This window comes from Leptopilina boulardi, unplaced genomic scaffold (assembly GCF_019393585.1).
Source record: "Leptopilina boulardi isolate dan_hultmark-lab unplaced genomic scaffold, ZJU_Lbou_2.1 LbouV2_112, whole genome shotgun sequence".
NCBI lineage: Eukaryota > Metazoa > Arthropoda > Insecta > Hymenoptera > Figitidae > Leptopilina > Leptopilina boulardi.
The window spans coordinates 2,717,972-2,735,413 of NW_026137655.1; the positions used below are offsets into that span (position 1 = coordinate 2,717,972).

Consider the following 17,442-nt stretch of genomic DNA (forward strand, 5'->3'; position numbering starts at 1 on the left):
GTATAGATATATAGGATACAAGAGAATATATACGAAGATATATGTCTACATGAAAATCGAGTCATCGTTCAAATGCCACAGAGTTCATCTCCATCCAGCATTTGATAGGATACCCCCTCATACCCAATTTCAAGCTGACAATGAGAGAAATATTCGACCCAACTGCTACGTCATGAGTTTGCAGAATGATATATATAAAAACGAAAAAAAGCTGCCAGGTCATTAATACGAATTTGTCGTTTCAATTGATCAATTATGAGTTCATTTCGTTTCTAGGTCTTCTTTGCATTTTCTGGTATATAATGATCAGATTTTTTTACTTCGGAATTTAGAAGCGTGCCTGACGTTTTTTTTTTTTAATCGAATTATTGTATATTGTCGATCATTGGACTTTGAATCGAATTGACACGGTGTGTTGGTAATTTATCTACTGAAAGTTGTAAACATGTTTCTTTCTTAGTTTTCTTTTTTTCCTAGTACGCCATCAATTTCAATTCAAAGTGGAAACTAATGAAAAGAAGTGAAAAGAAAGATAAATTGGAATGAGAGATTAAAGTGTTGCTCTGGAGATTTTAATTTCCAAGTTTTCTTTTTACTATGGCTCGCTTAAAACATTTCTATTAATGATGCATAATTTATAAAAGGATTGTGCTTCTAAAAGAGATACAACTCGGAATAGGAAATTAAATTCATAATTATTGTCAAACGTTCATAAAAAAAATTATAATCCTTATTGAATATTTAATTAATAGAATAAAAATTAAAATACTTGCATAGTTGATATTTTATAGGAAATAAAATATTTTAATAAATATTTTAGTGTCTCATGTATTTTCCAACAAAAGGGTACTTTCCGCAATCAAATACAGAATTGTGTTAACAATTCTATTTCATGTTTCTGATTAACCGCATACAAATAATTATAGTGTACGTTTGCAGGAAATTTCGCCAATTTTGAACAATTATAGATCAAAATATTGTAATTTGATTTTGAGGAATTTTTAAAGAAAGGAAAAATAATTGAAAATTGTTAAAATAGGAAATTGTAGGAAATTACGTCAATATTAATTAGTCAATTTATTCGATCGTTATATAATAATGTGATATAGGGAATATTATTAATTTGACGCTAATCAGTTTTGTTGAAACGTTTTTAATCATTAAACGTTATAATCATCTTCATTAAATAATTTAAGCCAACTGCTGCTTCTGTCTATATGTATATAGAGATTGAAAGGATGTTTTATGTGTGGATTGGATTAATGATTCTGATTAGCTTCATGTGTACATATTATACGCATACATATTATAGCGCCCATTAACGCTTGTCACCAAGTTCAACATTCCTGTTTAAGACCATGGCGAAATATTCAATCGCACACGTGTTCATCGTACACAGGGTTAAAGGACACACTACCCCCCTCTGATTTGTATGCTCTATATCCAATGGTGTAGACACACAACTTCAATTCCAATTGTATTTTATATTTTTCTAAAAATAATTTTAATTCTATTAGTATTTTAAATTCAAATTAGTCATTTTTATTTATTCAGATTTAGCTAGTGAATAGAATGACATTACTACGTATAAACAACGTAAAAACACGTAAATGTCATGAAAGGGAAAATATTTTTTTTTTACTTAAATTCAGATTTATAGACAGGATATGACATCACTGCGTATATATAATTTAAATGAACGTAAATGTCATAAATAGCAAAACAAATCGAAAAATAGATGACAAATGATCTTTTCAAAGAATAAGAGGTCGGAAATTTTGTTTTTAAAGCATTTTGATTCGACGCCCGTGACTATATGTCAGTCCATGAATTTGCGATGTTATCCTTTTTAATTCAATATGTTTAGGGTGGAAATTTATATATCAGGGTGTTTGTAATATGCGTGCGTTTATATAGCGGGTGACATGACAAACGCATATTTGTTTTGTATTCTATGTGCTTCAATATTGTACGGATTCCATGCGTCGAGGGTCGCGAGTAAAGAATGATGTGCAGGTGCGTTTTCAACATCAGTTTAATCGAGCTAAATTGTGCGTAAAACTAATCGTCCTTTCATTCTATTTCATTAAAAATTAAATTGCAAATTCCCTTTTTTTCCCTCTTCTTCTTCTTTTTTTATATCCATTATTATTCCATCTCTACACACTCCAACACTTTCGTGCTATAATTATCACGGATGATTAACTTTCACCATTTCCCAGTTTTAAATACTCTCACCTAATAACTCTAAAGCTGCTCTCAAAGTTGTTTGTTCGCAAAGTTTATATCAAACTTCATCGTTCATAATAGGTTCTTTATTTGAATTTTATTATTTAATTCGACTTTAACTTAAAAAAAAAAATTAGATGAAAAAACTCAATTTTTACAAACAATAATTTACCATAGTTTCTTTATTTTTTGACCCATATATTGATAATTTAGAGAATGTGGATAATTTAAATTATTATAACTAGAGTATGAAAAAAAATCACCGCATTGTAATTCTGAAGTTATTCAGAGAAATGAAAAAAAAAAAAATTTTTTTTCTCGGAACAAACTGCGGTTTTTCTGAATAGCTTTGATTGAAATAATCCGATAATTGGAATATTTCCGCATTGAATAGCGAATGTCTATGCGAAAAAAAAAAGTTGAAGAGAGGAAGGTGAATATAGAATTGTGACCATTCATGTTTTTATATGGACTTGTTACAAGGAATCAACCCTCTGACAAATTTTGCGACAGGCTTTTTTTTTTCTTTCCTTCCTTCTGTTATGTTCGGCTTTCATCAATAGACTTCGGGAACATGGTAAAATAGTGTTCCTCTACTCCTCCCAGCTTCTCACATCCGTCATTGTAAGGTCCTTCTAAGTAGGGCAGTTGATATATATAATACAAGTAGTCATCGAGGCGTTATGAATTTTTTCTATGGAGCACACGTCCCTAAAGTTGTTTAGCGAATTATGATGTATTACCCAAAAATTATTAAAACTAGTCTTCTTTTTTCACTTTAGACACAGCGGTCTCGGTCTCATTTAGCGAGTTTAGCAATACATCAAAATTTATACAAAAGGTATAAAAGAGAGCAAAATTTAATGAAGTGTGAAGAATTTTATTGTTTAAAATTTTATTTTGTATTCTTTTTTTGTACTTTAAAGTATTCTGCTTTTAACTTTATTTTTTACTTTCATTTAACTTGAACTTTTTTTTTAACTTATTCTTTAAATTTTATTTTAAAAAATGTTTTTCTTTGTTATAGAGTACTGATGAATTTCACATTCGATTGAGTAAAGCCAAAGATAGAAAATGAAAAAAGGAGAAAAACAAAGGCGATCATTAAGATTGAAGGACTCTTCGTCATGGTGCAAACAATTCGTGTTCATGGTGCTATCTTATCTTTTGAATGATAGAGAGTGTTATTGGTTTTTTCAAAAATGGATTTTCTTTAATATTTACATAATTGGACCACAAATTATTGAGAGAGAAATATTTAACAAGGTATGTTAATACCATTTTCGAAAAATTTAATATTGATAACTTGTGTTAAACGAAATTTATTAATATTTCATCATTTTCAAATTTTATTCCTTTATGTTCGATTTCTTATATTACGTGCATTTTTCAAGAGACTATTATTATATACACCAAATTTCATTTTCAAAGTGTATGATCTAGTCTATTATTATAATTGCATAAAATAGAAAGTTATAAATCGTTTTAGGACGATGTGTGTATACATAATAACAGGTAAAGTAACCTATACCTTTTGAGTTTCCAGATGTTTAGTATATAGAGAGACCCTTGTAGCTTTTAGCGCTCGAGCTTCTTGTTACCGATCCCCTCTCTTTGATTCTTTTATTCCATCACTTCTCTCTCTCTCTCCCTCTTTTCTTTTTTATTATTTTCAACTCAATGCTGGTCTTCTGTGGGGGTGCGGTAGGTCGAGGGTTGAGTTTGCTATACTTATATGCGAATGGAATGATGACGCCCCAATGCTTTTATTAGAGGTTTACACTCGTGTGTCCCCCTCCTCGGAATGTTTAATTTGTCGGCATGCTTGATTTAAGAATTCTAATGTCATGATGGTGACAATGTTAATTCGACGAAATATTTGTACCAACTGCACGCATCGCTCCTTTTTTCCATCCCTATATAATATGCATCAAAGGGGAGTTTTATACCACGCGATCAATAAATCGTTTTACGATTTTGCAAATAAAACCTCCCGATTTATTGACACTTATCGAGATTGTTTGAGCAACAATTTTTACAATTGTTCAAAACAAAATAATACCTTTTTTATGTTGACATTTGAAAATAATTTATTTCTTTATGGTATGATTAATTATCATTTTATTTATTAGGTAATTATTAATTAATCGATTAGAGAGTGTTCGTTACTTATTTTATAGATTATTTTCTATTTTTTTCTGAATCCTTTCGAAAATAATTGCACCAGCTGGGATATGTGAATAACAAATAATTCCCGAAATTATAAAGTCTAAACATTTCGCAATGTAAATTTTGAGGGTGGATCTCCCTTTTATTCCATATTAAATGCGAGTTCAACATGTTGTTTAGTCCCCTAGGAAAGAAAAGTTTACCGACACTCAACATGGATCGCCCACGAGGTTTCATATATATGTAAGAAAAATAGGTGTGAGAAAGCGTAATTGGTATAATATGACTCTACGTTTATTTTCTGTATTTTTGTCAGAATTTTAATAAACAGAGTGTATATTTTGTTATTACACCTTTTCACATTTTTTTCTATCTCGAGAATTAAAATTGTATTCCACAATATATATCTCGTTTATGTCAAGCAAATTCTTGTAACTATATATTTTTTGTGTTATTTCTATCGTTTTTTCTTTTTTTTTTTGGTCGTTTATTTTCTGGTTCAAGTTTTTTCATAACTTTTTTTCTTCACCTTGTTTCTTGTTATATTTTTCCTCTTCTTTCTCTTTTTTTCCTTTTTTTGTTGGTAAAGTTTCCCACTTCCGTTTTTCTTCTAGGCAAAGTAAACTTCGATAGGAAGAACTGTCACTCTTATCATATTTAATTAAAAGTGAAAAGAAACTTATATGAGGGAAAGGAAAAAAAATTTTTTTGAAGCTATTATAAAGTTATGATAGCTACATATAATATGTGTACACATATTTTTTATTCAGGAAATTTCAAAGTTAATATTGAAAAGAGAGATTGATTATAACAGGAATCATGATCAATTGCGGTAATTTTAAAAGAAAGATAAAATGATTTTGAAAATGTAATAACAGAAAGGTTTCGCTTGATAATAAAATTCCACGAGTTGTAATAGATTTTTCTTCTCTCGAAGCTGTGCTCTTTTTCATGAAATTTAAACCTTAAAAATGTCAAGCTTTGATTAAAAAAGAATTTTTATTAATTTAATTTTATTTTTTGTTTAAAATTTTTAATTGTAATATGACACACTATATATATACACAAAGTTTCTATAATGTAAGGAATATTTCACTCATCAATGAAGACACCTGATAGACTGAAAGTTATAATATAGAAGTATAATTTACATCTTTGTGAAAGAGAGGTAACATCAAAAGTTAATTACAGCTTTCATTAACGCTAGATGACGTTAAATGGAACGTTTAATGAACACCTTCTCGTAATATCTTCCAGAATATAATGTTTCTATTTTTTAACTCTTTGAGGTACACATTCTTTATACAGGAAAACAAATTTTTTTCATTACATAATATTAGAAACACAATTTTATAATATTTTTTGCTCTTTTAAAAATTAATCTTGTTTTTTTGAGTTTAAAAAGAATTCTTCCTTTAAAATATTTCTAGAAAAATTATCTCTTTAACCAGTCTTCTTTAATCATATCGCTAGCCTTTTCGGCAATCATAATTGTTGGTGCATTTGTATTACCTCTTGTAACAATTGGCATAATTGATGCATCAATCACTCTCAATTCATTGATTCCATAAACACGTAATCGTGAATCAACCACAGCATTTGCATCTTCTTTTGGACCCATTTTACACGTTCCCACTGGATGATTTAGAGTATCAAGATCATTTATTAAAATACATTCCCAATAGTCATCAGTATCGAAACTATAGTTTTGGCAAGGTGGCAAAGATGTTTCGTTAATATAAAAATTGTGTTTTTTCATTTCTGTGGAATTTAGCAAACGAAGAGCAATTCGTATTCCCGCAATCATTCGTTTCATATCCGATTTTTGAGAATAATATCCTGCATATATTTCTGGTGCTCCTTTAACTGGATCTGTAGTATTTAGTTTAATAAATCCTTTACTCTCTGAAACCAATAATACAGGTGCAATAGTCAATTGATTTTCACTTAATTCTCGGAAAATTAATTGTATATCTGGTATTTCGGGATTTTTCTCATATTCTGTTTTGACAAAACCAGCAACAATTTTGTAGTCTGTTAAAGATAATGGACCAATACGTGACGTGAGATAATCGAATAAATTTCCCAAATTTTTCTTGCAATTTAAATCTGTTGAGATATTTTTCTTAAGTATACTAGAAACACCTGTAAACGTTACATGATCGTGAAGATTTTTTCCAACCGAAAGATTTTTTACAATTGTAATATTGTGCTTTTTTAGTTCATCAGTGGGTCCTATTCCGGAAACCATTAATAATTGTGGTGAATTGATAACACCTCCGGAAATAATTACTTCTTTTTTTGCAAAAACTATTTTACTTTCATCAGTTTTAGTAATGTATTGCACACCAACAGCTTTTTTTGTTATTGGATGGATTAAAATTTTTGTCACAAATGATTCACTTTTAATAAAGAGATTTTTTCTCACTCCTCTTATTGGCCGAATAAAGGCAACATTTGCACTTTGACGAACTCGATTATTTGACGTTTGTTGACCAAATGTCAAACCCAATTGACTCGCGGCATTTACATCTTTTACACTGTATCCTATTTCTTCAAAAGACTTTTGCAAAATTTGTCTCATTTCCGATGTATATGGATATGATTCCAATGACAAATATCCTCCCGTTCCGTGAAAGTTTGGATTTTCTTCTACTATCTAAAAACAATTTTCTATATATATTTTTTTTCTAAAAGGAAATAAATAATTTTATATTAACGTACTTTTTTATCCAGATTGTTTTCTGATTTTATAAAATAAGGCAATATTGCATTATAATTCCATCCTTGATTTCCCAATTGTTCCCATTTATTATAATCTTCACTATTACCACGAATATATACCATCATATTTATTGCACTTGAACCTCCCATTACTTTTCCACGTGCCCATGAGATACTTTTAATTTTATTTAGCTCATTATTTCCTTCTGATTGTGTTCTATATTTCCAATTAATAGAAGAATTTCTCAATTTCCAAACATATCCAGGAATATCGGCTATCATTGGCTCTTCTTTGCCTGCTTCTAACAATAGTACCTATATTTATAATACAAAAATTAAGTTGAGAATTTATTTTATTAAATTTTGTATTTGTCATACAAATTATTATATATTTACTTTCCAATCTTCAATTTCCGTGAGTCTGTTTGCTAGCACGCATCCTGCGGATCCTCCACCAACGATGATAAAATCATAATGTTCAGGTTCGGGTTTTATTTGCTTTTGAGAAAAAAAAATTTTTTTAAATTATATATCAATTGAATTTAATTCATTTTCGTGCGTTACTATAATTAATTACATAGATCTTGAAATAATTACAAAAAAAATAAAGCACTGGTATTGATAGCAGTTTAATTAAATTAAATATTTATAGTTACTAAATTAAACGTGTCATCCACCGAGTGACTCCATAAGAATGAAATAATCATAGCGTAAAAATAAGTACATCTCTCTGATAGGAATGGTATCATTATTGTATCTGAAAAAATTTAATTGAATTTGAAAAAATATAAATAATATATAATTTATTGCACTTACCTTGCTTGACGAGTACTTTAAAACATAAAGAGTGTTGGCAAACTGTTCATAAAATGAGATTTAATAAAGGAAAAAAATGTAAGAATTGTGAGAAAAATAATTTATTATCAAAAAATGTTAAAAATAACACGCACAAAATTTTTAAATACATGCCGTGTACAATAATAAATAATAAACAAAGTAAGCCTGATCATTAAGATAATTTTGTTATCCAGATATATTTTTAACATTTTACTGCTTATTGTGGAATTTTAAGGCTTCTTAAAATATTTAAAAAAAATGATATATTTATGACAATGTTGGTAAACATTTACCAAAAAAAAAAATTATTAAAAATTGTTATCAAAATTATTTTTTATAACCGTACTCTTCCTTGATCATATCACTGGCTTTTTCAGCAATCATAATAGTTGGCGCATTGGTATTCCCTTTTGGAATAGTTGGCATAATAGATGCATCAATCACTCTCAATCCTTTTATACCATAAACCCTTAATCTAGAATCAACAACAGCATTATGATCATCTCTTGGCCCCATTTTACACGTTCCCACAGGATGATATTCAGTTTGTGGATGGTGTCTTAAAGTGCAGTTCCAATATTCATCGTGATTGTAACGGAATTTATTGCAAGGAGCTGCTAAAGGCACTTTATCGATTTTGTAATTATTTCTCCTCATTATATTGGCATTGAGTATCTTGAAAGCTATCCGAATGCCAGCAATCATTGTATCGATATCTGATTTATTGGAATAATATCCATGATATATTTGAGGAGAACCGAAAATAGGATTTTTATCATTCAGAACAATATAGCCTCTACTATTTGGATTTAATAAAACCGGTTTTATGATTACTTGATTCTCGGTAAAATTACGAAATGTAAATTGAATATCAGGAATTGTTTTTTTTGGAGAATATTTTGTATTAACAAAACCTGACAACATTGTTCGTGCTAATGTAGAAAAGGTACTATTTTTAGTGAGAAAATAATTGAATAAATTTTTTAAATTTTCTTCACAATTAATATTGTCTAAGGTATTATTCTCTTTTATTCGAGCTGAAATGCCAGGAAATGAAACATGATCCTGGAGATTACGTCCTACTGGTAAATCCTTTATCACATTGATTTTATGTTTCTGAAGCTCGTCACTGGGACCAATTCCAGAGACCATTAATATCTTCGGTGTGTTAATTGTGCCTCCGGATACAATTATTTCTTTTCTTGACATAACTATTTTTCTCTCTCCTGTTTTAAGGGAAATATATTCCAAGCCTTTCGTTTTTTTTGTTTTTAAATCGATCATAATTTTTGTTACGTACGATTTATTTTTGATAAATAAATTTTTTCTTATTCCTCTTATTGGTCGAATAAAAGCTCTATTTGTACTTTGACGAACATTATTTTTTGTCGTTGATTGCGGAAACATTACTCCTATTTGATTTTCAGCATTGACGTCCGTGAAATTATATCCTATCTCTTCGAATGCTTTTTGTACAATTCTTCCCTCGTTGCTTATAAAGGGAAAAGTCTCTACTGATAAATATCCATTAGTACCGTGATATTTAGGATTTTGTTCTACTTTCTAAAATAAATATTTCCTTTTGATTAAAACCTTTTTTAAGTTACTGTAATTTGTTGATAAGTATTTTTCACTTACTTTTTGATCACGATTGTTCTCTGATTTTATAAAATAAGGCAATACTTCATCATAACTCCATCCTTGGTTTCCCAATTGTGCCCATTTATTGTAATCATCGCGATTACCACGAACGTACACCATCGAATTAATGGCGCTTGTTCCACCCATTACCTTTGGGATGAATTACCAATTTTAATGACTTATTTATGAGTAAAGTAGAATGATAATTTTTATACATAACGTACAGTGTATTATTCATATTAACCAAATAATAATAAATTTATCACAGTTGAGGAATGTACGTACTTTTCCACAAGGCCATGCAATATTTTCGTTTGGAAAATAATTAATTTTTTTATTTTGGGCTTCAAATTTCCAAGATAAATTCGATTCTGGTAGTTGAGTCATGAATCCGGGAATACTTGTTATCTCGGGTTCTTCATCTCCGGCTTCCAATAATAGAACCTTATATATATTATGAAAAATTCAAACGCTGAATGAAAACTTCTTAATTATTCTCTATTAATTAATTAAATCACAATTATATTTACTTTCCACTTTTCTATTTCTGTAAGTCTATTTGCTACGACACACCCTGCAGAACCAGCACCAATGACAATAAAATCATACTCTTCCGGTTCTGGAGTTACATGCTTTATGACAAAAATAATAACAATAATATTAATAATATAAAATTATTTTTTAGCTTATAATTTAATTGTTTTTTTTTTAAATTAATCAATAATTATACTATATGCTCAAAAATTATGTCCTACTTTACCAAATTAAATTTTTGATCAATTGAATACTTCCACAAGAATGAAACAATCATGGAATAGAGACAAATACAAAAATTATTTGTGCGCGCTTCCGATAAGAAAGTTAACATTGTCAATATTAATTAAATTTTGTTTAAATAGGTGAATACAATGTTATAATTTAAAAGTAATTCATCTATTATTATAAAAAAAATAAATGAATTAATAATAAATTTTTTTTAAATACTACAGATTGAACTGTACTGAATGCAGACACTTTAAACTCTAATAATGTAAATTTCCTTATTCACGAATATTTATCTGTTATTAAAAAAAATATATTTGCCATATATATTATCTAAATTACTCGTAAATATATTTTAAACAACATTTACAATTATTTGTTTTTTTTTATTTATCAATAAACATTTTACATAAAATTTGCGAAACTGTAAAAAGTAATGTTTATATCTATATAATAAAAATCGCTTGAGGAAAAACTGATGCAATATAAAACAGGTGTCTCATCTTATCTGATTTCACATCCGTCTTATGGATATTTCGACTTATAATTCCATCAAATTTTAAATTCCTAGCTTAACTTATTATTCATCGAGAATTCTTATCGACGAGAAAACTCGCTCTAAATCTAAATTCACAGATAACAATTTTTCTGTGAAAAATATTACGAAATCTCTACTTTAAAATTTTTTCATTCAGATTCTGAAGATATAATTTATATATTTAAAACGATAAATATTTATTTATATTAACACAATTTATATCTATAAATATTTTCTTCTAAGTTAATTAATTAAAAAGATTAATTTTTAATTATTATTTACTCTCTAATCTGAATTAGTAGTTTTTTTTACTAAAAATTAGTCAAAACTGTCACTAATTCAATTGGTAAATGAATACGCACTATTTCATTAGTAGATAACTACTAATTCAGATTTAGAGAGTAGATTACAACCAATCAGCTTTAATCATATCACTTCCTTTTTCGCCGATCATAGTTGTCGGCGCATTAGTGTTTCCCCGAGTCAAAACAGGCATTATTGAGGCATCAATTACTCTTAATCCTTCTATACCGTGTACTTTTAATCTTGAATCTACAACAGCTAGATGATCCTCTTTTGGTCCCATTTTACATGTTCCCACGGGATGATAATCAGTGTAAAAATTATGTTGCAAAAAGCACACCCAGTAATCATAAGTATTGAATTCATACGATTGACAAGCTGCTAAGGGTGTTTCGTCGAAAATAAAATCATTATTCCTCATTTCTGTTGAATTAAGAATATCGATAGCGAGTCCAATACCAGCTATTAGTCGTTCCACATCATTTTTTTCAGTGAAATAACCTGGATATAATAAAGGCGCCCCTCTAACAGGATCTTCTTCATTAAGAGCAAGATGTCCTCTACTTTTTGGAGATAATAATATTGGTTTGAAGGCAATTTCATTTTCCTCTATATTATCAAAAGTAAATTGAATGTCCGGAATATCTGTATCTTCAAATCTTGTTTTTGCAAATGCCATAAGCATGGTTTGTTTAATTCCACTGAGGGGTCCTTGTCGTTTTGTTAAATAAGTAAGTAAATTTTCTGTTTTAATTTCACATGACTCTGAAGGTTTCGTAATATTTTTCTTAGCCGAGAGACCTACAGCTGATACATGATCATGTAAATTTTTACCAACTGGAAGATCTTTTATCAGTTCAATTTTATGTTTCTTAAGCTCCTCACTTGGTCCAACTCCGGAAACCATTAACAATTGTGGGGAATTGACAACTCCACCTGATACAATTACTTCTTTTCTTGCCATAACTGTTTTTGTTTTACCAGTCTTGAGAGATATATATTCAACACCAATAGCTTTCTTTGTTTTTGCATCGATTAGAATTTTCGTCGCTAACGATTGACTTTTAACATATAAATTTTTTCGTTGGTCTCTAATTGTGCGTATATATGCAATATTTGAACTTGATCGAGAATTATTTCCCTGTGTTAATTGTGTTACTGCTACACCCAATTGTTTAGAAGCATTTGGATCAATTAAATCGTAACCTTCTTTTTGAAAAGCTTTAATTGCAATTTTACCTGGTTCTGTTAGATAAGGAAATGATTGAACTGATAAATATCCACTTGTTCCGTGATAATCGGGATTATTTTCCACAATCTTAAAAAAAATAATTTCAAAATGTATAATTAAATAGAGAATATTTAATTCAAAATCTAAAAATTCTTTTATGAATATTTATTTGATCTTTTTTTAAACTGATTAAAATTTTGTCTAATTTTTTTACCTTACGATCTGAATTATTTTCCGACCTTATGAAATAAGGTAAAACATCATCGTAACTCCATCCAGGATTTCCCAATCTTGCCCAATTGTCAAAATCTTCTCTATTTCCTCGAACGTAATACATGGCACTTACTGCACTAGAACCACCCATTATCTAAAATTTTTCCAATTGAAAAATTTTGTTTTGAAATTTTGTATTTTAAATTATTTTTGTGACATTAAAACAACTCACTTTTCCTCGAGCCCAATTTATTCTCCTATTATTTACAATTGCACTTTTTTCCGGTTGCGTTCTATATTTCCAATCAAATTCTGTTCCTACTAGAGAAGCACAAAATCCAGGTATATTTGCAAGTAATGGTTCTTCTTTTCCAGCTTCCAATAAAAGTACCTATTTTACAAATTTTCAATATTATTTAGTTTTTATTTAAAATTTTTTATATCCTAATTAGTAACAATGTTAATTTTTGCTGTAATTACATTCCAATCATTGATTTCCGAGAGTCGATTTGCTACAACACATCCCGCTGATCCAGCACCAACAACAATAAAATCATATACCTCTGGCTCCGGTTTTACTTGCTTTAAAAAATAATTCAATTTATTATTTTTTTTTTTAAATTAAAATTATTTATTCAGATTGTTTATAATAATTTATAATTATTTTTTGAATTAAATGTTAATTTTACAAATATTCCTTAATTCTTTTAAATATAGAGTACTTCATACTAACCAAATTAAATTTATTATCCGGCGAGTAGCCAAAAAGAAATGAATAAATCATGGTGTAAAAACAGGTGCAAAAATTCGCTGTACATGTTTGGGGTAAAAATGGTAGCAACATTGTATGACCTGAAATTTAATAAAAGTAGTTCATTTATCTATTATACAAATTTAAAATTTTTATTTTATTTTTAAAAACACAAAATGTATTAAATTACAAAATAAGTCACAGACTTTATTTATAAATCAATGATATAATCCGTCTCAGAGACGATTAGTTCGATGCAATAAGTTACGCTTAGGAAAAATTATCTTAACTATCGAAACAATTCGTTAAATGAAAGTTAGCCAAGTGCATTTTAGGATTATGTTAAGTTGTAATTAATTTTTTTTAAATAAGTAATTAAATTTAAAAATTGGATATTACACAAATTAAAAGCTATCAAATAACAATTCGTGTGAATAAAAATTTTGACAGATGAATATTCGATAGTTTAAAGTTTAAATTCTGGGGTTATGTTTTCAAGTTTTAACCATCAGTGTTACACTGAAAATACAAGCGAATGATAAGTAATTTATATAGTTACCTTCTGCCTTATTCTTCTTTAGACTACTTTAGTTTCAATTAAAATTTCGATTATTTATATACCGCTGGCAACAGATAGATAACACGGTAGAATAATAAAAAAAAACTACTATAAAGTTGAAATATAAATTTTTTCTATTTATTTCATGTAAACTTTGCTTTTGCGTGGAGATATGGAGTCTATGGAATAGATGCAGTATATTAAAAATTTAGATTAAAATTTAATAACTAAGCTGCATCAATATTTCCTTTTGTTTCATAATTTAAAATTAAATTTATATTATTTTTTATCAACGTACAAACACTAAAAAGGCACATTTTTAGATATTTATATTTCGACAATTAAAATACTGCTAACAATGAATACATAATATTGCAATATATAATTTTGTTGCATCATTTGAAATTCAATGTTTATTATTTTTTATCGACGTACAAACATTAAAAAGTTACATTTTTAGAAATATTTTTTCGACCTTTTATATATTATACTGCTGATAACACTGTAGTAAAAATGTATGTCTGGATCCAGCTCTGGATCATGCGTGGCAGCCATAAATATGTCGTGATAGTCACTGCACAAATCAATTATAAGCGAGGGGGAATTTACTAGTTAAAAACGTGTACACTTGACTACCGGTATTACACCTAATGTTACCATTATTACTAAGTTATTACACGTTATTACAGAGTATTACACATTATTACAGAGATATTACAGAGTTTTTTGCGTTATTACAGCACCGTAATAACGCATTATTACACGGTATTACACGTTATTACACAAGTATTACAGGAAGAGTGTACACTTGACTACCTGAGTAAATTCCCCCTCGATTATAAGTAATGACTAATTTAGCAGTATTTCTCTATTTTTTTATATGAATAAGTCTACACCAGTGACTGAAATTTTTGAAATAAAAAGAATTATTATAGTTTTACAACCAATCATCCTTAATCAGATCACTTCCTCTTTCGCCGATCATAATTGACGGCGCATTAGTGTTTCCCCGAGTCACAACAGGCATTATTGAGGCATCAATTACTCTTAATCCTTCGATACCGTATACTTTTAATCGGGAATCTACAACAGCAAGAGGATCTTTTTTCGGTCCCATTTTACACGTTCCCACGGGATGAAAATCAGTGTTAAAATTATGTTGCAAAAAGCACACCCAGTACTTATAAGTATTGAATTTATATGATTGACAGGCAGGCAAAGGTTTTTCGTTGAATATAAAATTATTTTTCCTCATTTCTGTTGAATTAAGAATATCGATAGCAAGTCCGATACCAGCTATTAGTCGTTCCACATCAACTTGTTCAGTGAAATAACCTGGATATAATAAAGGTTGCCCTCGAACAGGATCTTTATCATTAAGAGCAAGATGTCCTCTACTTTTTGGAGTTATTAATACCGGTTTGAAGGCAATTTCATTTTCCTCTAGATTATCAAAAGTGAATTCAATATCCGGAATATCTCTATCTTCAAATTCTGTTCTTCCAAATCCAGTCACCATTGTTGTTTTACTTCCACTGAGAGGTCCTTCTCGTTTTGTTAAATAAGTGAATAAATTTTCTGTTCTACTTTCACATGTCTTTGGAGGTATCTTAACATTTTGCCTCTTTGCCGATAGACCTGGAGCTGACACATGATCATGTAAATTTTTACCAACTGGCAAATCTTTTATTAGTTGAATTTTATGTTTCTTAAGCTCCTCACTTGGTCCAACTCCGGAAACCATTAACAATTGTGGTGAATTAATAACTCCACCCGATACAATTACTTCTTTTCTTGCCAAAACTGTTTGTGTTTTATTAGTCTTGAGAGATATATATTCAACACCAGTAGCTTTTTTTGTTTTTGCATCGATTAGAATTTTTGTCGCTAACGATTGACTCTTAACAAATAAATTTTTTCGTTGACCTCTAATTGTGCGTATAAATGCAATATTTGTACTCGATCGAGAATTATTTCCCGCTGTTATTTGTGTTATTGTTACACCCAATTGTTTAGCAGCATTTGGATCTATGAAATTGTAACCTTGTTCTTGAAATGCTTTAATTGCAATTTTACCTGGTTCTGTTAGAAAGGGAAATGATTGAACTGATAAATATCCACCTGTTCCATGATAATCGGGATTATTTTCCACAACCTTAAAAAGAATTTTTCAAAATGTATAATTAAATAGAGAATATTTAATTCAAAATTTTAAAAATCTAAAAATTCTTTTATGAATATTTATTTGATAGTTTTTACACTCTTTAAATTTTTGGCTAATTTTATTTACCTTAGGATCCAAATTATTTTCTGATTTTATGAAATAAGGTAAAACATCATCGTAACTCCATCCAGGATTTCCTAATCTTGCCCAGTTATCAAAATCTTCTCTATTTCCTCGAACGTAATACATAGCATTTATTGCACTAGAACCACCCATTATCTAAAATTTTTCCAATTGAAAAATTTTGTTTTGAAATTTCGTATTTTAAATAATTTTTTCAACAATAAAAAAGCTCACTTTTCCTCGAGGCCATTCGATTCTCTTATTTTTTACAATTGCACTTTTTTCCGGTTGCGTTCTATATTTCCAATCAAATTCTGTTCCCCCTAGAGTACCACCAAATCCTGGTATATTTGCACGTACTGGTTCTTCTTTTCCAGCCTCCAATAAAAGTACCTATTTTACAAATTTTCATTGTTTATTTTACTTTTTATTTATAAATTTTTATTTTCTAATTAGTAACAATGTTAATTTTTGCTCTAATTACATTCCAATCATTGATTTCCGAGAGTCGATTTGCTACAACACATCCCGCTGATCCAGCACCAACAACAATAAAATCATACACCTCTGGCTCCGGTTTTTCTTGCTTTAAAAATATAATTCAATTTATTTTTATTTGTAAAATTAAAATTATTTATTCTGATTGTTTATAATAATTTATAATTATTTTTCGAATTTAATTTTAATTTTACAAATATTCCTAATTCCTAGAAATATAAAATACTTCATACTAACCAAATTAAATTTATTATCCGGCGAGTAGCCAAAAAGAAATGAATAAATCATGGTGTAAAAACAGGTGCAAAAATTCGCTGTACATGTTTCGGATAAAAATGGTAGCAACATTGTTTGACCTGAGATTGAATAAAAGTAGATGATTTATCTATTACACAAATAGTAAATTTTTATTTTATTTTTAAAATCACAAAATGCATTAAATTACAGAATAAATCACAATACCTTATTTATAAATGAATGATATAATCTGTCTCTGAGGCGATTAGTAGATAAACATTCAAAATCGAGACATTCGTTCCATATATCCAAATGAGTTGCGTTGCACCGAAAATTTGCTTTTTGATCAGAGATAAATCTTATCAGAAAATTACTGTAATTAACCGAAATGTTGTTTTTCGGTGCAATTTTTAGCTTAAAATCCCCTTTAATTTAGCGGATGAATTATTTCCTAAAATTCTTA

The 17,442-nt window shown here is 28.7% G+C and overlaps 2 protein-coding genes across 2 annotated transcripts; both read right to left on the reverse strand.

The window, feature by feature from the left end:
- Nucleotides 1–5,378: 5,378 nt before the first annotated feature.
- Nucleotides 5,379–17,119, reverse strand: LOC127280915 (uncharacterized). Its single transcript, XM_051304291.1, has 17 exons — nt 16,980–17,119; nt 13,128–13,229; nt 12,880–13,038; nt 12,649–12,801; nt 11,311–12,521; nt 10,585–10,639; nt 10,131–10,232; nt 9,886–10,044; nt 9,598–9,750; nt 9,327–9,522; nt 9,006–9,185; nt 8,301–8,891; nt 7,939–7,980; nt 7,779–7,879; nt 7,519–7,620; nt 7,123–7,437; nt 5,379–7,057 (listed from the first exon to the last, which is right to left on the reverse strand). The coding sequence occupies exons 1-17, from the start codon at nt 17,088–17,090 to the stop codon at nt 5,834–5,836; spliced, it is 4,956 nt and encodes a 1,651-aa protein (XP_051160248.1). The 5' UTR covers nt 17,091–17,119; the 3' UTR covers nt 5,379–5,833.
- On the reverse strand, nt 8,074–11,130 carry LOC127278736 (glucose dehydrogenase [FAD, quinone]-like). The gene is made up of 5 exons (XM_051300576.1): nt 10,361–11,130; nt 10,131–10,232; nt 9,886–10,044; nt 9,598–9,750; nt 8,074–9,522 (listed from the first exon to the last, which is right to left on the reverse strand). The coding sequence occupies exons 1-5, from the start codon at nt 10,466–10,468 to the stop codon at nt 8,287–8,289; spliced, it is 1,758 nt and encodes a 585-aa protein (XP_051156533.1). The 5' UTR covers nt 10,469–11,130; the 3' UTR covers nt 8,074–8,286.
- Nucleotides 17,120–17,442: the final 323 nt, after the last annotated feature.